This window comes from Lynx rufus, unplaced genomic scaffold, assembly GCF_022079265.1.
Source record: "Lynx rufus isolate CCGP_SWC_20201006 ecotype Redwood Valley unplaced genomic scaffold, mLynRuf1.p SCAF_5, whole genome shotgun sequence".
Classification (NCBI taxonomy): domain Eukaryota; kingdom Metazoa; phylum Chordata; class Mammalia; order Carnivora; family Felidae; genus Lynx; species Lynx rufus.
This window is the reverse complement of record NW_025814867.1, coordinates 71647124-71674527: the sequence shown is the minus strand read 5'-3', so window position 1 is coordinate 71674527 and position 27404 is coordinate 71647124. Positions and strand designations below refer to the sequence as shown.

The window sequence follows — 27404 nt, the reverse complement described above, 5'->3', positions numbered from 1 at the left end:
TTCTAAGCTGGTAACCAAAAGAAAATGCTAATGAATTAAATCCAAGAAGTAAATGCACACATTAAAACTGAAAACCTTTAGAAGCAAGATTCCTGTTACAGGAATTACATATTAAATAAACCAAATGGTTCCCTCCCTGCAAGGAGGGAACACAGACAAAGTCGACCTTCTTACCCCGTGCATATGAAGCATATCAATTCCAAAATGCGCTAAGTGCTTGGCCAAATGAGGATCCAAAACAGGTTCCTCTTCTTGAAAAGAATAAACATCTAGAGGGTGAGGAGAAAACAAGGAATGAGATTTTTAACCAAGTTGTTCAATATTCAACATGTATTTATTGAGCTCCCTCTATGCACCAGGCTTGGACATATCAATGAATAAAGTCAAGAGAAACCCCTCCTGAGTTTACACTCAAGTGGAGAAAGGAAAGATGATAAACAAGGAACATAATAAAGATAGATTTTGTAATTATTCCCATATATCAAGTCTTTTGACATTTCAAGAAGTAATTTTTTAAAAAGGATTTCTGGGGCGCCTGGGTGGCTCAGTCGGTTAAGCGTCCGACTTCAGCTCAGGTCACGATCCAACAGTTTGTGAGTTCGAGCCCCACATGGGGCTCTGTGCTGATAGCTCAGAGCCTGAAGCCTGCTTCATATTTTTCCATCTCCCTCTCTCTCTGCCCCTCCCCCACTTGCTCTCTGTCTCTCTCTCAAAAATAAACAAACATTAAAAAATTAATTAAAAAAATGATAAAAAAAGGATTTCTGAAACAAAAAAATTAAAAAGCAGCATCTAAAGTTAAAATAATTGAAATTAAACAGATGTAAATGCCTAACAATTGATTGCCACGGCAGAGGGAGGCTGGGAGGGAACAAAGGGAACGCACAGGCCCTGGGGAGCAGCTGAATGGCTGGGGTGAGGTTTTAAGTCCAAGACAAAACAAAATTCTGCCTGTGGAATCCTCTATGGTCTCAGACCTACCAGCTCACCAACTTCCACCTCCCACCTGCCGCTTCCTCCCTTCTTTCCAATGTTAGTGTCCACACCCCACTGGTGAGAGATTTAGTGAAGACTGTTCAGTACTTCCCAAATGCGTCCACCTCATAGCACACACAGAAAATGAGGATGCATGTGGCACAGCAGGGTAACTCAGGAGGTTCCAGCCACCCCAGGCCCAGTCCCTGGGCACCAGAGCCTGAGGGATTAGCATCTTGGCCTTCTTGGCAAATAACCCCAAAAGCTTTCCAAACTACTGTCTTCGGTGTCCTGACACAGCAGTGCAATTGTGGGAGAGGGAACAGATATCTTCAGGCCCATTTTGCAGGTGAGGAAAAGAGGCTCATATGGTTAAATAATTGGCCTCAAACCCCACAGGTGGCTCAGAACCCAGGTATCCTGACCCCCCCCCAGTACTTTTTTCTCTGTGCCATTCTATTTCCTTAGATCTCTCAGGAGACTCAGAGACTTGGTGAAGCATCATCGCAAGCCCTTAACAGGAATGAAGAGTCAAAAATCACAATTTCTTGGGGTGCCTGGATGGCTCAGTCATTTAAGCACCCAACTTCGGCTCAGGTCATGATGTCACGGTTCATGGGTTCGAGTCCCATGTCGGGCTCTGTGCTGACAGCTGAGAGCCTGGAGCCTGCTTTGGATTCTGTGTCTCCCTCTCTCTCTTTCTCTCCCCCACTCATACTCTGTCCCTATCTCAAAAATAAATAAACATTAAAAAAATTTTTTTAAAAAGATAGCATTCTCTAGGACAGGAAAAGACAGACTGTCCAAAGAGGTTCCTCCTCTTTGGAACATCACAGGGAAAATAAATAAATACACACACACACACACACACACACACACAGAAACTATGGTAACCTTCTGACCCATGTGGAGACTCATGGCCACCAAAGGAATTCAGTCTTTCTATTATTAATAGATTAAATGTTGTATAGCTTTCTCTGCTATCCCTCTTCCTCTAGGGACCCATTTTAACTTGTAGGTAGGCAGCCTTCATTTATATTCTTTCTTTAGCACAACTCCATGTTCTCAAAAGCAAAACAAAGGATAAAATCCCCAGCCCAATCAAGAAAAACAACCCCCTCAAAAGAAAGAAAGAAAAAAAGAAACAAACAAACAAAGAAATACTTCCCCAAAAGTTTAAATACTAAAAACACCAACAAAAATCTTTAAACTAATAATTTGAAACAAATATATAAATAATATTTTTTAATCTATGGCAAGTAACAAAAAAATGCCACTCAAATACTAGCTGGGAGGTGAAAATGACATTCCCTAGGCACTTTCACTTTGGTTATTATTAACTAATGAAACAGTTTTGAAGACTTAAAGAGTTTAAGACTCTAATTATTTGAACTTTATTAGAAAATAATAAAATTGCCAGAACTGAACTGATGGCATTGGCTTAGGATTTTGAAATAAGTGAACATCACACAGCACTCTATAGTTCTTGTTAGGCTCATGCCATAATGAGAAATTAATGTTTCCTACCTCCAGTCATTAACTGCTCCAAAGATTTGGTCAGACATGATAGTTATTTTTTACCACAATGATAAAAACAGTTCTGTGAGTAACATATAAGAAATCTAAAAAGGAACTGTGACCCTTTTGGCAATCATGAAGAATTTATAAATGACATGTGACATGTAGTCATAGAAAAAAAAATGTGAAATGGACTCAGGAAAGACCATCCTGAGATGTACTGAGTTGGCACAGGGGTTGGTGGGACAGGCTATTTCACAGCTGCTGTGGGCATCTCCAGAAGCTTCTCCTGCAGCCACCAAGGCATTATAGCTTCTTCTTAGGTAAACTAGTTTCACAACAGAAGAACAAAACACCCTCTCCTGCCTCTGTCCTTCCTCAGTCCCTTCCTACCAAGAACCTCATCCTTGCTTTTCCAAATCAATGTGTCCTCCCATAGAGGAAAGTTTTTTATTTGTTTGTTTGTACAGTGATCTGTTTCTTGGTTTGTCTCTGTACCCATGGAAACCCAGAATGGAATTTAATACGGGGCCCATTTTTACTACCCATGCCACCACAATGGCCTAGCTTGCATGGTCCAGGCTTCTTGGAAGAACTAATTCTAAGTTGTGACCTCAAGGTGAGTAGGAGTTTCTCACTGAACAGGTATATCCTTATTGGGGAGAAGGAAACCAGATGATCAGATCACATTGCCATTAAATACTTGAGTCCGCAACCTGTTTGGATTCCATGTGCACTAAGCAATATTCTAAATATAAGTCAGCTCCCCACAGGGAAGGAATGTACTGGTCAAGCCAACATAAACATCCCACTTACAGGCAGTTGTGGTTCTCACTATAAACTAAAAAATAAACACTTTCTTGTGAGTTGAATTAGCCTGGATGAACCCAGCGAATATGGAAATGGGACCCTTGGCAGTGGTACCTTCACCAGGAGGTGGCCACCCTAGACAGGGGGCACCATACCCTCCTAGGCCTCAATGTCCACAAGGCTCATCATCAGACATTAAAGCAAACTTCAGGTATGTTTTCATTAACTTATTTGACTTTAAAATAAATGAGTTATAGTTAGCAATCTATTAAACAGACTTAAAAGAAACTAAAATTGATACATCCGTAAACTAATATGATAATTAGACTAAAAATAATCATTGTGTAACACTGCATAAGGCAAGCAGAAATAAAAACCCTGATCTTTCTTCAAAAAGTGAACATTATTGCAGGTGAATCAATTCAAGAACCCTCATCACAAGCTATATGATCTACATCGCTGGTTGTCTTATGCCTTCTACGATAGAAACAGAAGTACTTATTCAAATGTTCTCAATTACATGAGAGGAAAAACCCTGAAAGTTGTCCCTCCTCTACGAAAAAAAACAGGGGAACCCATGTGCCTCAGTCAGTTAAGTGTCTAACTCTTGATTTGGGCCCAGGTCATCATCTCCCGGTCAGTGACATTGAGTCCCGAGTAGGGCTCTGTGCTGACAGCACAGAGCCTGCTTGGAATCTCTCTCTCTCTCTCTCTCTCTCTCTCTCTCTCTCTCTCTCTCTGCCCCTCCACCACTTGCATGTGCAGGCACGCATTCTCTCTCAAACATTTTAAAAAAAACAAAATAAAACCAAAAAAAGCACTTAACTGTGGCAGATAATGAATTAATATTCTTAGTCGCTAAAGTTTTTTTAAACAAATAAGGAACACCTACACATACACTACTAGAAAATCAACCAACAAAATTCACAAATAGAACTACAAATGGCCAAAATTACTATGAAAAATGTTTAGCCTTACTAGTAATGCAAAAGAAAACAAGATACAAGATTAGCAAAGGTTTTTAAAAGTTGTGAATACTTGGGGCACCTGGGTGGCTCAGTTGGTTAAGCGTCTGACTTCAGCTCAGGTCACGATCTCACGGTTCATGAGTTCAAGCCCCATGACAGGCTCTCAGCTGTCAGCGCAGAGCCTGCTTGGGATCCTCTGTCCTCCTCTCTTTCTGCCCCTCTCCTGCTTGCTCTCTCTCTCTCAAAAATAAATAAACATTTAAAAGAAATTGTGAATACTGAAAGTTGTCAAAGATTGGCTAAAATGAGTATTCTCATACCCTGCTGAGAAATAAATTACTATGACTGTTTAAAAGAAATTCAGCAATTGAAAATGTAAAAGGATCAATCCTTGTCCATAAGAATTTATCCTAAATATATCATTAGACAAACATCCAAAGATTTCCATATATGTAAGGATACTCATCAGAATAGCAAAAAAATTATAACAACTCATAGGAGAATAGTGAAATAATTTATGGAACTATCATAGAATATTTATTGAAGAATATTTAATGACATGAAATATATACATATTTAATGTTAAACAGAGGAAAATAAGGAATAAAATTTTATACACTATGATTCAATTTTTGTAAAAATGTGGGGCAGGGGTTGAGGGTGCTGTTGAGTGTTGTGTAAGAATTGATCAAGGCCTTGGGGCACCTGGGTGGCTGAGTCAGTTAAGCTTCTAACTCTTGATCTTGGCTCAGGTCATGATCTCACAGTTCATGGGCTTGAGCCCCGCATCTGGCTCTGCACTGACAGCACTGAGCCTACTTGGAATTCTCTCTCTCTTCCCTCTCTCTCTGCCCCTCCCCGACTTGCACACTCGTGTTCTCTCCCAAATAGATAAAATTTCTAAAAATGCTAATTAAAAAATTTTAAAGAAAGAATTTATCAAGGCCTTAAAACATGGAAAAAAAACTAAAAGGAAATACCCAAATTGTTAGAAGTGATTTGCCAAATGGTATTACTAGTGATTTTTATTTACTTCTCTAAGCTTTTCTGTTTTCTAAATATGTTACACTAAATATCTGCTTCTTGTCTAATCAAGGGGCAAATATAAAACATTCCTTCCTCAAGCTGTAAGGAAAAAAGCTTTAGATATACTCTAAATCATAGTTTGAAAGTAAGTGTCATGCGGAAAAAAGGCTTCAGGAAATTTAAAGATGCACAGAGAACAGAATTAACGCCTGCCTTTATTATTAGCATACATTTAAATAGAATTTAATTATTTAAATACTTACATACGAGTTGGTTTATTTAACAAAAGTATTTGGGCATACCATGTGTAAGATTTCATACAGAACCCAAAGATGAGTAAGACAGAGCTCTGCCCTAAAACAACTGAAATTTGAGAACTAAGCCATGTATACAAATAGTTGTAGTCTTAGGTTGTTCCGAGAACTGGACTTCTAATAACTGGTCTTATCAAAGCACTACAAAAAACAACATAGAAAGAAGACACATCCAAATTATTCTCCCCTTGCAATTTTGCCCATTAGAATTCCTACATTATAAACCCTTCCCTCTGTAGCCCCCTAAAAGGACAATGATGGTTGCCTCATACAGCAGTCATTCAACATAGGGAAGACCTGTAAGAAACTTGCTGTAACCCCCAACCCAACTTCACGTCCTGAATTTCTTCTTCAGATCCTAGAACTCTTAGGATTCAACCTGGCTTGTGGAGAGGTTTATCCATTTGCGGGAGGAAGGTTTGGGACCAGGAATTGGGACTTTTGCAGCTACTTATCTCTAATGAGTTAAACATTAGTCCACTAACTGTGGAAGCAGGAAAATAATCCAAAATGTGCATCAAAAGGTCTTGACATGACTAAACTGTCAGCCCTCAATTATAAAACAAATGAAAAACAAAACCTGTTTGATGGAAAAGGCATGGTAGACAAGAAGTATGCCACATTTGGTGAAAACACCCTAACCAATTAACTCTGAAGCAGGCTAACTCAGTCCTAGAAAGAGAACAGAAGAAAAGACAAATGTCTTTGTACGTCTCTTAAAAAAATCATCTTACCTTAAAATGAAGAAGAAACAGAGACTAAAGCTTGGAAAGATGAAGAAGACTGACCTAGCTGTTGGTCCAGATCTATGCTTAGTAAACGTTTTCAATGACACTTACATGATGGATTCTTATGGCCATTGCTCAGTATTTAAGTTTCTTGTTATTGATCCTGATATGATTTCCCTTTTCCATCACAAAATGGTAGATGGAATTAACTAAACAAACGTGGCCAAAAATAACACTTGAGAGCATACAGTGTGAGAGCATAAAAACAGCCAACTCTGAAGCTGACAGTACAAGCAGGAACCAAATCCAACCCTTTGCTGCCAGCTGATGTCACACAACAGCCTTTAAAACCCCTCTTCTCCATAATGAACCCATTTGTTCCTGAAACGATACTAACCCCCTAATGAATTCTAGGGCTTCCCTCTACTGTGGTTTGATTATCCCTGTTCACTTCACAGGTCTTGGTTCCTACCCCTGTCCTCTTAACCAAGAGATATATAAAAAGATAATAATAAGAGTGAACAGTAGCAACTAACTTTTATTAAGGCCTTACTGTATGAACTGGGCTAAATACTTTATACACATTAGCCTCCCTCCCCTATGAGGGAGATGCCCTGATCATCCTCAAGATGAGGAAGTTGAAACTGAGAAGTATTTGAAAACTTTCCCAAGACCTCACAGCTAGTACGAAGCAGAATCAAGATTCAAACGTGAGCTATGTCATGGCCTCCACCCTCCACCCTCCACCCTGGGAATGAAGGCACTGGTTAAATGAAGACGGAGCCACTGCAAGTTCCCCAGGTCAGTAAAGGCACACTCACCTGCCCCGTCAGGAGTGATGGTTCCCAGTTTCACAGCCAGAGGGTAGCCCATGTCTCTGTAATGCTCCAGCGCGTGGCCATTGCCCCCGGAGCTGTCAAAGAACCATTTCCCACACAGCACGGAGCCATCGGTCAGATTCAACCAGAGGTTTTCCCGAAGGTCACACCTGGCACACTTCCAACCACTGAAAAAGTCATTGAAGAGCAGTTGGTATGGCCAGAACTCAGAGCATAGTTAGAAAATTAACATCTAAGAAAACAGAGTGTCTCAAGCTGGGGATCACAGGAAACAGTCAGTGGACAACAGAAACCAGTGCTTCTTTCCTCCTTTTCTCCCTTCAAAATATTAATGTCACCCCTCTCAGAGCAGCAGGACCAATCAGTACCCTGTCTGCCTCCACAATGGGTTTTACCTTAAAAAACTGACATAGAACCTGAGGTTGGGAGGGGAGGTCATTTCCTTAAAATTCCGACGTGAGGGACACTAATAAATAATATGTAAATCTAAGATACTAAGGATCCCATGTATATAAACATGTAAAGTTCTAAAGCATTAGCCACACTTAGTAAAACTAGTTCAAACAAATGCTACTACACAGTAAATCTGTATTAAGTAGAAAGAATGTCAACTTCACTGAAGGTTAAGTGTCGGGTATGTGCTAGGTACCTTCCAGAAGTTTGATTACCTAATTTTCCAGAAGTTTGATCTCCTAATTCTAATAAACACCCTTCCGAATCAGTATTACCAGCCCCATTGTCAAAGGGAGAAACTGAGGCCCAGAAGTAGCCTGTCTTCCCCTAAGACCACACAGAATGGGAATTCAGTACAGGCAGGATTCAACAAGACTAGACACCCTCCTAATCCATCCACTCTTTGTCTCGAGTACCTGCCTCTGAAACACAACAGACCTGATAGGAGATGCTAATGTAGACCAAAGAATATTCCAGCCAAAAATGAGACAACCAAAGACTTTTATAAGTTGGGGTCCCCTAGAAGCAGACTCTGAAACAAAGATCTGAATGTAAATAGCTTGTTTAGGAGGTGATCCCAAGAAGCACTGTAAGAACATAAGACTGGAAAGGTCAGGAAGTCAGTCCAGGCTTGTCAACAAGATGACCATCATGGGCAACTGGAGCTCAGTCCAGTTGGGGAACTCCAGGAGATAGGCCCACTCAAGGGGTAAGGGTCCAGGGTATTTATCCATCCACTCCACAGCCACTGGTTGAGGTTTTGAGGGCTGTTCCAGGAGGATAGGAAGGAACATTAACTCTGTGGCATTTCTTTTTAATTTTTTTTTAATGTTTATTTTTGAGAGAGACAGAGACAGAGCATGAACAGGGAAGGGGCAGAGAGACAGGGAGACACAGAATCCAAAGCAGGCTCTAGGCTCTGAGCTATCAGCACAGAGCCTGACATGGGGCTCATACCCACAAACCACAAGATCATGACCTGAGCCAAAGTCAGATGCTTAACCATCTGAGCCACCCAGGCGCCCCAACTCTGTGGCATTTCTAACTGACACATGGCCAGGCCTACCTAGCCTCAAGCAGCCAGAGAAAGCCCTCAAGCAAAGAGTTGCAGGTACCTGCCACTGGAAACCTAGGGGCGGGATGGGCTCAGGGGTATGGGCTCGACATGTTCAGAACCCACAAAGGTAAAGATATTTTTGGAAAGAATTTTGAGCTCATTTTTTTTTTTCAACGTTTTTTTTTTTTATTTATTTTTGGGACAGAGAGAGACAGAGCATGAACGGGGGAGGGGCAGAGAGAGAGGGAGACACAGAATCGGAAACAGGCTCCAGGCTCTGAGCCATCAGCCCAGAGCCTGACGCGGGGCTCGAACTCACGGACCGCGAGATCGTGACCTGGCTGAAGTCGGACGCTTAACCGACTGCGCCACCCAGGCGCCCCGAGCTCATTTTTAATCAAAGGCATCTGGTAAAAATATGTGTAACTGCTAATTCAGAGAAAAGGTAGAAAAGTAAATATTCCTTTGCCCAGTTTTAAGGGGTAAAGTTCCATTTCACTAGCTGATGCTCACCTTGGAGGAATCCTGACTCCATTGTCCAACTGGGTAAGGTTATTGGCATATTTGGATACTGGCAATTCATTTTCCCATGTGTCTGGGTCCTGCTTTCTATATGGAGATTTTGAGCTGAGAACTGCATCACAAGCAATTGTTACCTGTAAGACAAACCCAGGTATCATATGTAAAAACAGTTTGAGAGAACATCAACTTCTAGAAAACAAATTTAAAACTTTATTAATAAATACAGGCTAATCCAAGAAAATTCAAACAGCAGTTGCCATAAAAGCAAGATCCTAGTTAGCTAATTCCAGCACTTTCTCCATGAATCTAGCTAGGTTTAATCCCTAACCTGGCGTGTGCAATATTATTGATAATGACACAAGATAGCAAGAAACCAAATCCAGTTTGTAAACCCAAGCACAGGAGTCAGATTTAACGATTTCTTAGCAAGCTGAGTGAAAAGTAGATGGGGAACAATTTACAAGAGTGACATTAGCTACAGGAATGCCTAGGATTTACCCAACTGGTGTGTTTTCCTCCTAACAAATATACACCCAGATATCCAATATCCTCAGCTCATCACACAATGGCATGTGGTCAAGGGCATTTGAATGGAATGCAAGCAGCACGGCTCCATTTCTTAATCTGGTGCAAATGTGACCCTGGATGGGGACAGGCCTAGGTGTCTCTGTGCCAGATCAGTCGACATCATAAGCAAATCTGTGATGTCCAGCTTGGCACCAACTGACCACAGGGGAAGGGGATGCAAATTCTCTGCTTTCTCCCAAACTGTTATGATCCTGGACATATGCCTTATCACCACATTTGTCATTTACTTAATGCTGTAAAAACTATCTCTAGCTGTCTTTAAAAACATATTCTGGTGGGAATGTTAAATGGTACAGCCACTTTGGCAAACAGTTTGGCAGGTCCTCAAATGGTTAAATATACCTAGGCATCAGATGGTTAAACAGAGTTACCATATAACCTAGCATTCAACTCCTAGGTATGTATTCTAAATAAATGAAAATATGTACCCATACAAAGACTATTGTACACATATGTCACAGAAGTATTATTTATAACATCCAAAAAGCAGAAAAACCCAAATGCCTGTTAATGTTAAGTGGATAAATAAAATATCATATGTCTACACAATGGAAATTCAACAATGAAAAAGAATGGAGTCCTGATACATGCTACAACATGAGTGAATCTTGAAAATATATGTAAGGTTTAAAAAAGGCCAGCCACAAAGAACTATGTACATCGTATGATTCCATTTATATGAAACGTCCAGAACAGGCAGTTCCACAGAGACAGAAAGTAGATTAGTAATTGCCAGAGGCTGGGAGGGATGACAGGTTGAGGGGTGATGGCTGCGGGCTAATGAAAATATTCTACGAGATAGTGGCGATGAATGCCCAACTCTGAATATAATAAAAGCCACTGGATGGTTTTAATGGTTTTTTTTTTTCAATTTAGGTTTGTATTCTACATCACTAAGATCCCACACAATTAGCTGAACTTCATGCACAGTATTTTCCCCTGAGTGGCCCTAGAATTCATTAAGAGGCAAGGAAGGAAGTTCCCTCAGCTGCCATCCACCCCCACCCAAACCATGAGCAATTCCTATCACTCCTACATGCAAACTCTATTTGGAACCTTCCTCTTCTCAACTTCAACCACACTCCTCTTGTCCCAGCCACTAAGACAGCTCACCCAGACGGCTACACAGCAGCCTCCTTGCAGTTTCCTTTCTCCTACTCCTGCCCCTCTTCTGCATAGCAGCCAGAGCGGTCTGCTGTGAACATCAAATCCTATCCTTCTGTGGCATAAAACTGCAAGGTACTACCAAGTGATGACACAGTCAGGAATAAGGAAGAGGTCTCTGCCTTCAAAAAAATTCATACTCCGGGGCGCCTGGGTGGCTCAGTTGGTTAAGCGTCCAACTCTTGATTCCGGCTCACAGTTCCTGAGATCGAGTCTCACATCAGGCTCTGTGCTGACAGCATGGAGCCTGCTTAGGATTCTCTCCCTCTCTCTCTGCCCCTCCCTGGCTCATATGGGCTTGCTCTCTCTCTCACTCTCATTCTCTCTCTCTCTCAAAATAAACATTTTTTAAAAAAAAGCTTATACTCCATTACACGTCAGGCATCCATAAATATATCTAAACCTATTAAAGAGATATTCCTGGGGCACCTGGTGGCTGTGTCAGTTAAGCGTCGGACTTTGGCTCAGGTCATGATCTCACGGTTCATGAGTTCAAACCCCGCATTGGGCTCTGTGCTGACAGCTCGGAGCCTGGAGCCTGCTTCCGATTCTGTGTCTCCCTCTCTCTCTGCCCCTCCCCGCCCTCATGCTCTGTCTCTCTCTGTCTTTCTCTGTCTCTCTCTCACTCAAAAATAAACATTAAAGAAAAAATTTAAGAGATATTCCCATTCATCTCTCACTACAAACACTTTTATACATACAATTAGTCTTTTCTTTCAATTATCAAAATTCATCTCCCACTTCATTCCAGGAATGACCCTAGAAAACAGGGCTGAGGTCACCATAAACCCCCTTCCTCATTCTATGGGTTTGGACTGCCTTAACACTTCTGTGCTGCCTTAGCACTTCTAACTACACATCCGAATCTTTTTAGTCTGGTCTGTTATTACAATCTCTTTGTTGCTTCAACGACTACCTCAATCCCTTCCCTGTCCTCCTCTGAATCTTCTCCACCCCATTAGATCTTTTTAAAGTGCTCTGGTTTGCAATGCACAATAATGTTGACCAAGATTTGACTATAGTATTTTCTCTTTTCTTTGAATACGCTTCTTGGTGACATTCAACAAAATTTCCTTAAACTTCTGGGCCACTATAAAATACTGATCTAGTGTTTTCAGAGTATCATCTGAAATCACTTAGTGACCGTTTGTATGGATCACAGCTGAAGATCAGAATCCATTATCCTGTAATTATACTATGAATTATCTTTCTCTGGTTCCCTGGATTTGTTGTCCAGAGTGAAGAGAAAGAACGTGATACTAGTCCTGGCTCCATCCCAGGTCTCCATAGGCTTCAAATTCAGTAGTGTTCTGGAACTGACTCAAACTGGCTTACAAAATTGATTGTTAAATTTTAAGAAATTCTGCAAGATGGTTGTTAAGCACAGCCATTAGTTTTGTAATTAAATTACAAAAACTTACAATTAAGTAAAATACATTTTTAAAAGGTAACAAATATTCAAAACTCTTCACTTCCTGTTCTACTATAACTTCCGATCTTCCGTGTGCTCTTGAGGTTATTTACATCTACGTTAGTGACTGGTGGAAATTCTGTTTAATAGTATGCTACTGCGCGTTCTCTTTTCAACACTGCATTCAGAGACATCATGTTAGCCTGAAATCAGCCATGGTGGGAATATTTACACCATGGAAATCATCAAACACTACAAAGCAGGGCTTTTCCCCCAGGGAGCTGGTTGCTAAATATTTACAAGCACACCACTGCTTGAGTTCCTGATATCTAAAATGCGGCATTGGATTTCAGGCTATAAGATCCCTACTGAGCTTCAAATGCTATGTGTCTGTGAACTCTGCATCACTGAGAGGTGGTTTAACTGTCCGGGACCATCCAAGGAGTTCCTATCTTAAACGCAATTTTTTCTGTGCTGAGAAGCTCAAAAGATGAAGCAAGAGTCATCTGGTTGGGTGATTTTGAGCTCAATAATGTTTGTAATTTAAAAGCTTAAAAAGAGAATATCAAACACCAAATATGTAGCAGAAGCATAAAAAGAAAATACAGGAACTAGGTTTAAATAAATAAATAAATAAATCCTATTATATAAATAAATCCTATTATTTTACCATCAGATAAATACAGGTGTTTCCTTCGATCTCTCCACCCCAACTTCCAAATAATCCTCCCTCTCCCCTTTTTTAAAAATTATTTTTAAGTATTTCTTAATTCTAAAAGATTCTGTGTTAAAAATTATAACATTTATTGTTGGATTCAGATTCCTATGACACTTCAATTTTAACTAAAAGTATTCACACTTCAAATTATATTGTGAATACAGGAATAATTAAAAAATACTTAAAGGCTCTTTCATCAACTTTTTTCACACAGACTTTTCCTTCTTAAGTGAGTGAGATTAAAGTATATTGTGAATATAAGAATAATTAAAAAACACTTAAAGGCTCTTTTATCAACTTTTTTCACACAGACTTTTCCTTCATAAGTGAGCGAGAGAAAAACTATTTCTCATGACATTTATTCACAATGTGCTTCTTTCTTTCTTTTCCAACAGCAGACATAAGAGTTTTATTAAACAAGGGCAGGCAGTAAGTACTCTCAGTATCATGGAGATACAAGCTTTAGTATATAATTTCAGGTAATGGGACGAGGTAAGACCATTTTGCCCACTCATATTTTATCCTTGGTAACAGCCACATGAGTCAACACAGGGAACTGGAGAAAGGAGAGGTAATTTAATTCTCTGTGCACTGCTAAACACTTTGCACTTAGCACTAAAAAGGATAGGTCACATATAATAATTAAAGGAAAGAACTACAATAGGTAAATACACAACATTTTCATTTCTGTGGTCTTGTATTTAGGGATAAAGTAGGTCAGGGGCAAAAGAGGTTGTATGGTAGAAAGCTGGTCCCTAATGACATGGGAACCCCAAGCACAAACACCCTCCCCCTCCTGGCAGAGGCAAGTGAGCAGGTGGCTGTGGACACAGAGTCACACAATGTCCTGAAGATTCCGGGACCTAAACACCTGGCTTTTGTTCTGGAGTGTGAGGAGGGGAAAAAAAAGAACTAGCATACCTAAACTCAACTGACCCTGACCCCACTACTACTGGTGGCCAGGCTCTGACAAGTCAGGGTATGCACGGATTGGAAAAGAGGAAAAGAAAGGGAAGAGAACAAAGCAGAGAAGAATGGGGTGAGGGAGACAATACAGGAAAGCACAGGAAACACAGTTGCGTCCTTGTAGGAGCTCCACGCCCCTTCACAGCCTCAAACTAAAACAGAACCTGGCTTCCTCACAACTGCTCAGGAAGATGAAAGTCATTCCACAAAAAAAAAAAAAAACAAAAAAAACAAAAAAAACAAGGGAAGGGAAGAGAAGAGAAATCCACCACTAAATCTAAATGTTAAAACCTAGAAAGTAATCTTAGTCCTCATGAGGAACAAAACTTTCAAGGAGTCTCACATTACCACAGAGCTCCCGCAGACTTGTGATTTGTAAACGTTTGGTTATTTTTATAATCGTGTTGCGGTTGTTTTGGCAGAGGAGTCCTTATTTCTCCCCCAAACAAAATCTCACACAGAGGGCTAACATGCAGAAGATATAAAAATATAGCCACTCCTCTCATGAGAAGACACCCCTCTCCAGCAGCCCCTGCATATCTCAGGGGCACAGTGTGAAAATCTAAGCAACAGACTGTGAACTACAAGCAGCAAGAAGCCAGCTCGCCTGGCGGAGGCCAGCCCACCTTGGTGGGGAGACAGGGGACCAGCTCACGGAGCAGGAGTGGGGAGCCAGGCCACCTGGGGGGAGGCCAACCCAATGTTTGTACAGCACCGGGAGTAACACGCAGCAAAGGGTATCTGGCCCAACACTACTGAGACCTCACCCTGCAAGACCCTTTCACAGAGAAGAAGCAGTATGCTCATGATCGTGCTCATTCTCCTCTTCTCTCATTCAACCCTCCTTCCCCACCTCCACATGCACACACACCGCACACGCACACACACCTGACACAGAGAGTCACGCGCATCTAGCTAGCAGCCGTGCACACTCACTGACCAGGGCTGGTAACTCCTCAATATTTGGTAGTGCTATTTCATAGTGGTCTGGGAATATAACAAGTTTGGCTTCATCTTCATATTCATAATCGTCGCTATTTAAATCGTCATCAGTATCTAGATCTGAGGAGAAAACAAAAACAAAGAACAAGAAGTGAAGAGAAAACATTCTACACCAAGGCAGCACTCACTGGGAAAGCCAGAAATCCACAGCAGTGACAAACAAAGGTCATGACATTTACGATTCCCTCCTCTGACAACCATCCATCTGCCCCAAACCAGGAGTAAATGTAGGTCTACCATCTTTCCTAAGTTGTGAATACTTACTAATAAGTGACAGATGTATAAAGACTGAGTCCTATCATACAGCTTTACAATTAAAATAGATACACATGCTAGATATTCAATTCTTAAAGATTTTTAAAGGAATAAATTGTTAATTATGATTTGCCGGGTACCAGGCTCCTGATTGCGTAAGAATGGGTTGGAATGTCTTTTGTAACACTGTAAGATGGAAGAAAGCACAGGATTTCAGAAGTGATAACCCAAGGTTCAATCCCAGCTCCAAAATTTAATGTAACTTTGAGCAAGTCACAAACTCTCTAAACCTTAGTTTCCTCACATGTAGAATGGAGATAACAGCTCTTACCTCACACAGTTTATACAAGGGTATGTAAGAAATTGTAGACAAGAGATCAGGCACATAACGGGTAGTCAATGAATGAGGGCTATTTTTTAAAAATAAAATGTCAACCTCCCTCTCTCTGTCTCCATCTCTCTCTCTGTCCCCTTCCCCCTCTAGTTGTTATTAAAATACTGCATTGTAAACCAGAGGGGAAAACTCCATAATATAACTAGTCCTGTTGTCCTCAGGCTGTGCAGAATTTCCAGTAAGAAAACTGAGCTCCTCTAGCCTGTTATTTATCAAGTCATCACCTATCTGCTTGGCTAATCTCTGCTAAAGGTTAGGTGAAGGCTCAAAGAAATGTCTTGTCACAGTATTTCCTTGGACATTTCAGCATTACATTCACATGGATGCCAGGATCCCAGATCATGTTTGTATATTTAGATGTTTGGAACTATGGTGACAAAGAGCGATTGAGCCATATTCCACTCACACCACACATAAACAGGTACACAAACATGGGTCTATAGATAGGAAGAAGTTATTTTCCCAGACGAAGCAGCTGCCTGAGAACCAAAGGATCTAGGTTCTGTTATTACCTTCTTGTTTGCCTCCAATCACAAACTTAGTATCTTTTTGTATACAGCGCTGCTCCTGAATTCTCAAAAGGAAGGCAGTGTTAAGTGGAAAATGAGATACAGGGAAACACAGTCTCAATAATTTTTAATAAAAGGTCCAAATACTAAGAATCAGAAATATCAAAATAAAGAAATAACCAACATTATTAGATAGCTATAAGAGTTCAAGTTGACAAAAAGCAATGTCAAAGATGATTCTAAGAATTTAAGAAGTCACTAAAGGCGTTATTTGCTAGATGGAATGATGCCCAATTCATGAATCATTTAATAAAAGCAATTAGATCTTCAAATTTTTTTTAAAGTCACTAAAGGCATTTATTTAAAGGAAATGATTCACAGACATTCTACATGTAATAAAAATTCGGATGCCCCAATATCTATAATTTTAAAAATTAGAACCTAAATGTTCAATGAGAATGGTGTTGAACCCAACAGAATATTATTTAAATATTTATTTAGACTATGTAGAAACATGGAAATATTTATCCTATGGCAATGTTAAAAATACAAAATTCATCTTCATGGTAATGACAACTTTGTAAAAGTTATGCCCACAGACAAGCAATAGAAGGAAACCTGAACAAATGAAAACAGTGAGTGTGTGGGCTTTTTTCTATTCTTTAATCTTTATTATATCTTTTATGACAATTTTAAGGAACCAAAGTACAACCCTTTTGTTTTTGTGTACATATTCGGCTCATATAACATATTATCTAAGTGCCTCTTGTCCACAGAAAACACACTCACTGAATGCTAAGTCAAATCTTACCTGGCCAAACACAATGATAAACTAAGTCCAAAAAAAAATCCTGCTCTGTCATTTACTAACTATGTAATCCTGGGCAAATTCTTTCCAAGTTCATTTTCCTCAGGAGCAAGCTATGAATAATGTTATGTACCCCCAAAAGATTGTTGAAAAGATTAAACAAGATAAGGTTCTAAGGCATCTAATATAGGATCTGGCAGCTATTAGGGGCTCCACAGATAGCAGCCGCCATAATCACCATCAACACCTTCTCTACATTCCTGACAACCAACATAATCAAAAGTACCTCCCCTTCCCTTTGGTTACCCAGCTGCAAAGCAATCCTGAAATAAGTTTCAGAAAGACCATGACATCTGGTGGGGATCCTTCTATGAAATCTCGGTATGGAGAAGATATGAGCTTCAAATGCTTCCAGACTGTAAGCTGTCACAGCAGGAAACCAGTCTTATTCACTTTACATACCCCCAGCCCCTGCACAGTACCCAGCACATAGCACACACTCAGTAAATGTCTGTGAAAGGAGACTCCAGGAAGTTAAAGACCCCAATATACTACAGACAACAGCTAAGCAAGAGCATCAGAAGGGTAGTTGTGGGTTCAGGGTTTATTTAATTGGTAACTGATATGTGTTTAACAATAAGCAAAACTGCTGTTGTGCAAAAAGCAGAACTTTACTGGGCTTTTTTTTTTTCTTTTTCTAAGTAGGCTTCACGCCCAATGCAGAGCCTAAACTCATGACCCTGAGAGAGCAAGACCTGAGCTGAGATCGAGTCAGACACTTAACTGACTGAGCCACCCAGGTAACCCCCTTTGTTGAGCTTCTTTACACTTAGTTTAGAGTTGCTTTTATTTTTTTTTTTAATGTTTATTTATTTTTTGAGAGAAACAGAGTATAAGTCGGGGAGGGTGAGAGAGAGAAGGAGACACAGAATCTAAAGCAGGCTCCAGGCTCTGAGCTGTTAGCACAGAGCCCGACACAGGGCTTGAACTTACAGACCGTGAGACCGTGACCTGAGTCGAAGTCGGACACTTAACCGACTGAGCCACCCAGGTGCCCCTGTTTTTATTTTTAATTCAATGGGATGGAAGGGGACATGATCTTTCCCAAACATTTTTATCCAAATGAAAGAAGAGTCAGCAGAAGTAACTTACACTCTGATTTTAAGGGACGAATCTATGGTTGGTCCTAAATATATATGACCCCACAGTCCTAAGTATAAATCTACAATTTCCAAATTTCTCTAATTAGAGTCTTACCACTCCCCAAAATATCTAGTTGAGGAACCTACAGAGAAATTATACCCTAAGGGCCAGTAGGACTAGGACCCCCACCCAACCTCTCCCAGCAGGTACTTTCCACTACGGCTATTAACTGGCAATACCTGGATGGTCTCTTTTTCTAAATCTAAAAACAAACAAACAAACAAATAAATAAATAAATAAATAAAATTAGTCTTTATTTTATTTATTTTTTGAGAGAGAGAGGGAGAGAGAGCATGAGCACATAAGTAGAGGAGGGATAGAAAGAGAAGGAGAGAGAGAATCCCAAGCAGCCTCCACACTCAGCACAGAGCCCAATGCAGGGCTTGGTCTCACAAACCTCGAGACCATGACTTAAGGCTGAAATCAATGCTTAACTGACTGAACCACCTGCGCCCCTTAAAAAAATTTTTTAATATCTTTTCCCACTTCTACTTCAATGATCCTCTCAGATCCCTGGGAGAAGTGGCTGGGACCATAGCCATTTCCAAGAAGTGACTTGCCTAAGCTGGGAAGAAGCACCATGGAAGAAAAGATCCCTGTATCAGACCAGGGCTCTGACGCCTAGCTCAGAGTTCTCCCAGCCTGACCAGATTAACTAGTTTGTACCCCACAGGTGAGCAGTTTGGCTGCTCTAGTGCTGTGAGATCTGCACTAGGTGGGGGAAATCTCCTTGAACACAGACCCTGTTCTGGGACCTATTTCCGAAGGAAATGGCAAAATGGAGTTCACTAGAGCCTTCTGGCCGTTACAGGTACAGTTGAGTTTTCTGAACAGGCCCACTCCTAGAATTTTTCACAAACGCTCTGTCTGTTTTCAACCTACTTCTCATCAAGTATGAATGCTAGGGCTAAAACCAAAAAGGTGGAAATTCAAGCTCTCTGAGGTTTAGTGACGGTTCTTCAATGTCCCAGACTTCAGACACAAAAGAACTTGACTCATTTACTCCTACTTGTGAAAGTGGTGGGAAGGAGGGGAAGTCAATAAAAATGTGAATATTTAACACTATTTATGACATACCAAAGATATGCATTAAATGTACTAGCAAGTATTTACACATTTATACACATTTGTAGCTTGACTGTAAAAAAGTATGTAAGATGAGGCCAGAACCACATCATGAGTCCTGGGGTATTCTTTGAAGATCCTGGACCCCCTTATATTCCCCCCTTCTCTCCTTCCATCTCATAAAACAGTAAGTTTTGAATCAGCTTAGCCCAAAAATTCACAATCTCTCATACTGTTGTAAGTTATCTTTTAAAAGACAATCTAATAGCATCCCTCTCTAGCTTAAAAACATTAACACAGAGCTACCCACTTTCTCAGTACACAGCAGCGTAAAGCATCCCAACGATTTTTGCACAGCAGCCCTAAGCCAAAAGAAATGCCTAAGGGCTCTGTTTATTTAGTAGTTAGGTCCAAACAACTTAATAAATATTTATGTTCTAATGATTTAGTAACCATTTGAAAAAATATACATAAATTGAAAGAAATGTTTTATTTCACTCTTAACCACAATCCCTTATGTGTGCACCTGTTGGGCACTGCACAACTTCTTGAGTCAGATGTTAACGCTGCCTCCCTCATTTTCTGTTCCACATTTATCTTCACATGGTACCTGCCTTTTGCCATAGAAACCACCGAAAAATCAGCTTCACAAAGAGGTGAAGTCACTGAAATGACTATAGGATACTCAAATAGTAAAACTACAGCAAGTTAATAGGTCATGCAATGTTGTGCTCGCTTCAGCAGCACATATACTAAAATAGGTCATGCAATGTTCAAGTACCACTGTCGTTTCCTTGAAGAGTTAAAAATATCTTGTGGTGCACCTGTGAACTCACTGTAGCACCCTAGGGTGCCTCAGAGTACAATTTGGAAACTAAGTGTTGATGGTTCCCAACTGCCTATAGGTAAAAATTCTAAAAGCATGATACATGTCTATACTATTGCTGTGAAAAATATAAAATACATATAAAAATGTGCAAACAGAAAATACTGTTTGTCTCTGGGGAGAGTAATCAAGTAACTACGAGACAGAGAAGCAAGAATAACTTACTTTTCATTATACAGCCCCTCATAACTTTTCAATTTTAAGCTATGTCCAAAAAACATTGTTCTAAAAATGTCTTTTAAACCCTAAATATAAAGAGTAAAAATTTAAGTGATTCAAAAATTAATAATTGTCACTGTTGATTTAAAAAATAAAAAAAAATACACCAGCTAAAGCTAGAGCTGAGGCAAGGATCCTTAACTGTGACTTCGCCTGAATGGACATCAAGGTAATCGGGAAGACTGACTTGAATGTTGAAGGGCAAGATGGTGCTCAGGAGACTTAGATAAGCCATTCAGCACCAGCTAATGGCCTCAGTTTCCCTTATAAAATCTGGAGTCATAAATGAATGATTATAATGCCACCGTTAGGCCAGTGGAAAAGGAATTGGTCACCAAGTCATGAAGCGACTGGGGTACAAGAAGCTTTGATGAGAACGCGTGAGTCAGCTGCATCTATTTTATGAGGGGAAGAGGAGCATCAGGATGACATTTCGATAGCAATGGAAAAGTGCTTTCCAGTCACAGAAACAAAGGGACTATATAAGAGAGTTCTGCGTTCTCTTCCTCTCCAAGAAGAGACAACCCAACATCCCTTTTAGGTAAGGAGTCTGTGGCAGAGGCTACCAGCTGCCTCCCAGTAGTCACTCTCCCCTGCATCTTTAGTAACAGACTTTACTCAATGACGCCAGCTAATAAATTTTACGTACTCTCCAGTCTCCTGTACAACACATGGTACAGCCACGTGACCAAGTTCTGACCAGAAAGGTGTAAACAGAAGTGTTGCTTAGGGATCTGTGAGAAGGCTGACAAAAGTAACGACCATGAAGAGACCATGAAGTTAGACTCACAGGCCAGGATGGAGGGTGAAGCAGAAATATGGGAAGGGTCTAGATCCTGATGAACATGAGGGCATCCCATTAGCCTAGACTTGATACTTCCCTACATCCTCTACATGAGAGAGAAATATACATCTACTTTATTTAAAGTCACCAATATTTTAAGTTTTCTGTTCCATACACCAGATCTAAGCCTAATGTGGTCCTTCACTGAAATTAATGCACAGGCCACATCAACTTGAAAACAGCTGTGATCAGTGTAACAAGAGAAAAGTCACTGCTATCGGGGGACATGAAGCATCATATCAAGGGAGCTATAAAGGTGGGCTTGCAAAACCAAATTCTTACTCAGATGAAGTAACTAACTTCATTTGTGAAGCATCTGGGTAACAAACAATAGAGAGAAACAGGGCCTGGGCAAGCCCCGAAGTACCAATGACGTTCGAATTTAAATTTTTTTTTTAAACCCGGTACAGTCCAAATAGAATATCTTTGCTGGACTGTGAGTTTTAGGGATATTCTGTGGTTTCCTAAGATATGGAATATTGAGTGAACACAGACCACAGTCTATAGAAATGGATCGACTGGAATGAAATAGTAGGTTAGCATTCCCCAATGAAAGAGGTCCACACACTATAATACACAAAACCTCAGTGCTTACTTTTGGCTTAATTCTTAAAATAGCTAAAGGGCACCTGGGTGGCTCAGCTGGTTAAGCATCCAACTTCAGCCTAGGTCATGCCCTCGTTCCCGATTTCAAGCCCCACATCCAGCTCTGTGCTGACAGCTCAGAGCCTAGACCCTGTTTCAGATTCTGTCTCTCTCTCTCTCTCTCTCTCTCTCTCTCTCTCTGCCCCTCCCCCACTCACTCTCATTCTCCCTCTCTCTCTCTCTCTCAAAAATAAATAAAACATTAAAAAATGTTAAATTTAAAATAGCTACTTTACCATATCCTCTACCACCAAAATGATCACTAGAGAAATCAAACTGCAAGGTCTTTCAGGCAAAAGACACAAAGGCTAAAGAGCAGGAAGTCAGCTAACATCTTCATTCAATCAAGAAAATAATGAAAAATAACAACAGTAATCAAAAATGTTTAATTATTTCCACCTCTAAGAATGCCACGCTGATATCATTTAATTCAGAAGTTACATTATCTCTGCAAGCCAATTTGACAATAAATTTCATATTAAAAAGAAGTTACATTATCTCTACTAGTAGAAGGGGGCCTGCGGCTAATAACCAAAGCATCAGCATGCATACAATCATTTCAGCTTTGAGGCCTATTCTGAGCTGGTTTGGGGTTAGTTGGTTGATTTGGGCTGTGGTCCAAAGACCATAGAGAGGTGGGAAAGATTGGTCAGGCTGGAAAAGCCAACAACAGATAAGCCTCATAAAGTAAACCACTACTGAAAATCAGGACAGAAGACTGCAAGCATGAGCTCAGTGTAGAGTAACAGAGAATCAAGGCAGGAAGGACACTCAGCTCCATGACTGTTTCCAATGGATTTCCTTTCCAAATAATTAATGTGTCTTTTCATTACAATAGTAGCACATGTTTGTTATAGAAAAACTTTAAATACAGATAAGCAAAAAGAAGAAAATAAAAATCACCTCAATCCCACCACTGGAAAAGAGCTACTATTAACAATCTGGAATATATTTTGCCAGATTTTTCTGGACTCTCAGTTATATATGTACACGTGTATGTATATACCCACACATGCATGTACACACACATACATATATGTACACACATGCATACACCCATACACACATATACACACACGCGCATATATTGTATAGATTTTTTTTTACCAAAATGAAATCATAACATGCAAACAATTTTTAAATTTCTTTCAAACAATAATCCTAGGCATTTAGGGATATAAACTTGCTTGTTCAAAAATGATCAAACCACTTTTTCTCCTGGCAAAAACATATCAGAAGCTTAACGTGAAAAATTATCATGATTATAGGATATAGAAATTAATGCTCATTAGCATGAATAAAACTGGCTCTTCTAAATGAGGGAAAAGAAAATCACTGCTAGGCACATACCACAGTAATCATTGTGGCAGGCAAGATCCCATGACAGATGATAAAATTAGTGCACAAAACTGGGGCGCCTGGGTGGTTCAGTCGGTTGAGCATCCGACTTCGGCTCAGGTCATGATCTCGCAGTTCATGAGTTCGAGCCCCGCGTCGGACTCTGTGCTGACAGCTCTGAGCCTGGAGCCTGCTTCAGATTCTGTGTCCCCCTCTCTCTCAGCCCCACCCCTGCTTGTGCTCTGTCTCTCTCTGTCTTTCAAAAATGAATAAACATAAAAAAATTTTTTTTTAATTAGCGTGCAAAACTTTGAAGAGAAACAAGATATCAGCATAGTCTCAAAGTATTACTCCCAAGGTATTTATTAATTACACTGAATCTTCACAGTGGAGAAACCCAGCAGACACACCACCTTAAAAAGGGATCAAGGTTAACAGCACCGATATAAAGACACCTCAGCATCACATGCCCCCAATATCATGCACTGAGAAGGGCACATCACCTCTGTGGTGTTCTTGCCAAAAATGCAACACTTCAGACTTATAAGGAAACAGACAAAACCAAATTGAGGACCATTCTACAAAAATAACTGGCCAATACTCTTCAAAAGTGTCACAATTATTAAAGACACAAAAAAAAAAGACTGGGGAACTATCAAAGATTAGACAGAACTAAGGAAACATGACAACTAAATACAACATGGGATCCCATAAAGAAAGAAAGAAAGAAAGAAAGAAAGAAAGAAAGAAAGAAAGAAAGAAAGAAAGAAGAAAACACTAATGGGAAAAAATGGTGAAATCTGAATAAAGTCTATAGTTAGGCTAATATTAAAAAAAGAAAAAATGTCTCTACTTTCAGAGCAGTGAAAAAAGAGAGCAGAAGCAGAATCACAATTAGTCTCCAGTCACTGTAAGTATAATTGCTTCAAAACACTAAACCCAACTAAGAGTACTAGAAGCATCTTTCACCACTATGTAAACACAAAGTGGAGGCAGATCATCCCAAGTTAAATTGGTACCTCTTATCCTTAAACTGAGGAAAAATAAATAACCTATTATTCCAAATCAGACATGCACATGCACATACATACACACACAGAAAATCTGGACACAGTATGGATTACTATTTACATTACCTAAAAAAATCTTGGAATTCCTCCTTTTTGGTAAAGCTCCACCAGATGCCCCTCTTACCTTCTGAAAAGAAAATAAGAGATTGTTAAAATGCAACATGCAGAAAAGACAACGGGGGGAGTTGGGGAGGGAAAGGGTTCTCAGTTGTTAACAAAAGGCGAGACGAAATACTCAACCTGACCAGAGATTCCAGGATAAACCAGAACTTGACCAAGTCAATGGAGGTAGGTGAAGGGCAATGCTATTGTTCCACCTGATTACTTTCATCAAATTATCAAGACCACTTCTGGAAAGGGACATAGAACCGGGGATCAAGGTGAACTAGAAATTTCAACTTCAAATTGGCACATGCTCCCAAAAGGCTAGAGTCCATGCCCAATGATGGAACTATTCTGGAGAGATGGTGGTGGATCCCAGAGGGAAGGCTCTTGTTCCCCTGCTACCCACTGGGTCCCTGTGCTTGGTCCTGGGTATGCACAAAAATTACTGTTGAAAGAGCTAATAAATACTGATTAGCTGTCACTGATATTCTGGTCATATTAAATCTCAATCTAACCTCCCTAAACATTTTGGAGCACCGACTAATGGTTAGTTGCCATGTTAAGCTTCATGTATTTTCTACCTCTGGTGGAAGTACCTGACAGCAATGAAATAAATGTCCATTCAAGTGGTTAAGCAAAAGGAGTCATTCACTACCTTTCTGACAAAAGGGTTTTACTTTTACAAAAAATTTTACTCTCAAACAGGATTATAAATTTTTTTTCAAATGGCCAGAATGATATTTCCACACTGTTTGTTCTCTCAGTTATTAGAAAAGAGTACATTTCCAGCGCACCATGGTGTGCTGGTCAAAGCCTGGCATCTTTTCAAGTGGCCACATGTTATAGCAGCATCAAGGCCTTGCTGCTGCTTTAGTTTGTCCCATTATCAGTCTTAAGTCTCCTTTGCCACATTTTATCATTTGGCATTGAAGGGTGACTCATCTTTGTGATTCTCACATTAAGTTTACAGCTTCTACTGTAAGTTTATGGTTCACATCTTAAGCATGTTAATATGATAGAACACATTAGCTCAAAAACCTGTCTCTCCAACTACTCGTGCCAAATTCACGTCACCTCTCTTAGAATCCCTCTCCACCAAGGTCTCAGAGCCCCTGCTCCTCTCCCCACCTTGTGCCTGCATCAAAAAAAAAGGATGAAATAAAACCAGTAGGCACATTTAGCAATCTTAGAGTCACTTGAAATCTTTCTACAGAAGTTTATGGCATGCTTTTAACTTTTCCAACCTGTCTCCTCCACTTCTGCAGGATGGTAGAGGGAGAAAAGAAGGAGAAGGACTGCATGAAAACCTGCTAGAATATGAGGTTCTCCTTGATTGTGAGATCCACACCTTAGACTTGGATTAGATTCACTTCCTTACAGGGGAAAAAAAAAACTAGGTCTTCTTTCCAAAAACCATCACCTCTGTGCCTGCCTCAGTCTCCACTAGAAATCAACAGGGTTTGAAAAAAGGCAACTCCTCAGTCAGCAAACATGACTGTGCCCATGGGTAAGGCTCTATGCTGGCACTGAGGCTGCAAAGTGAATGAAGACACGCTCCATTCCTTGATGAGCCCACGGGCACAGTAGGAGAGCATACATACAAACAGCACTATAGATTCTGGTGAGTATTAAGGGAAGTGTGAAACAGGTAGGATTACAAGGAGGAAATGACAGTTCTTCTGGGGTGGAAGCTGTGGGCAGAGCTGGTCAGATAAGAAGACCAGCAGGTCTGGCATTGAGCGGCTGCTCAGCAAATATTTATTTAATGGATAAATGGATGGATAATGGACAGATGGATGATGGATGAACGGATGAATAGACGAATGGATGGATAGATAGCTGGACAGATGGATAGATAGAAGATGGACAGGTAGATGAATGGATGGATGGATAAATGGATAGATGGAAGAATGATAGATGGATGAAGGTATAAATGGATGGATGATGAATGAATGCATGGATGGATGGGGGGATGGACAGGTAGATGGATGGATGGATGGATGGATGGATGGATGAATGGATCAGTGGATGGATGATGAATGGATGGATGGATGGATGGATGGAGGGAGGATGGACAGGTAGATGAATAGATGGATGGAGAAATGGATAGATGGAAGAATGATAGATGGATGAAGGTATGAATGGATGGATGATGAATGAATGCGTGGATGGATGGGGGGATGGACAGGTAGATGGATGGATGGATGGATGGATGGATGGATGGATGGGATGGATGATGAATGGATGGATGGATGAATGGATGGATGAATGGATGCATGCATACATGCATGATGGATAGATAGATGGATATGCTGACCACAAGGATACAACAGGTATAAGAGAAATGAGACATCCCAGAGAGGAAAAACAGCATGTACAAAGGTATGAAATCATAATGTATTCCAGGAAGAAGTGGTTAGATATGTCTAGAGCACAAAGCTGACATAATAAAAATAAGAGTCAGAAAGGCTATAGAGGCCAGATCATGGAAGGCCTTGTAATCAAATGGAAAAGAATTTTGGATTTCATCTTGCAACAAAGGGAGATACAGAGATTTAAGCTTCAGAATGCTACAGATATGTGCATTTGAAAAGATCACTCCAGGTGTACCATGAAGACTGGGTAGGATGGAAGGCAGCAAGTTTGAAGGAAAGGAGATTAGTCAGGAAGCTAAAGCATTAGTCCTTTTAAGAGATAATGAGCCCTCAGACAAAAACTACAGGGATGGAGATAACAGGATGGACTTCAGAGCCATTTGGGAGGTCCAGATAACTAGACTTGGTCACCAACCAGCCATGGAATGAAAGCAGAATCCAAAATGTCTAGGTCTCTAGAATTTAAGATGAAGGACAACTCTGAGAAAGAGGATTATTCATTGAGTCTGGACACACTGAGCTTGAAGTACCTATGAGGTGTTCAAGTAGGAAAAACCAACTCAGAGTCAGATGGTCAGACTTTGGCTCTGGAAAGATACTGATTAGTAAGTCATGAGTTCAGAGACAGT

At 40.3% G+C, this 27404-nt stretch overlaps 1 protein-coding gene across 1 annotated transcript in view; it reads right to left on the bottom strand.

The window, feature by feature from the left end:
- USP13 (ubiquitin specific peptidase 13) overlaps nt 1-27404 on the bottom strand; it is a 117532-nt gene that overhangs the window by 58306 nt on the left and 31822 nt on the right. Inside the window, exons 3-7 of the mRNA XM_047099561.1 lie at nt 24362-24422; nt 14998-15119; nt 9202-9344; nt 7161-7345; nt 175-269 (exon numbers count right to left, since the gene is read on the bottom strand). Coding sequence (XP_046955517.1) covers nt 175-269; nt 7161-7345; nt 9202-9344; nt 14998-15119; nt 24362-24422 — 606 coding nt within the window. The remainder of the gene's footprint in view (nt 1-174; nt 270-7160; nt 7346-9201; nt 9345-14997; nt 15120-24361; nt 24423-27404) is intronic.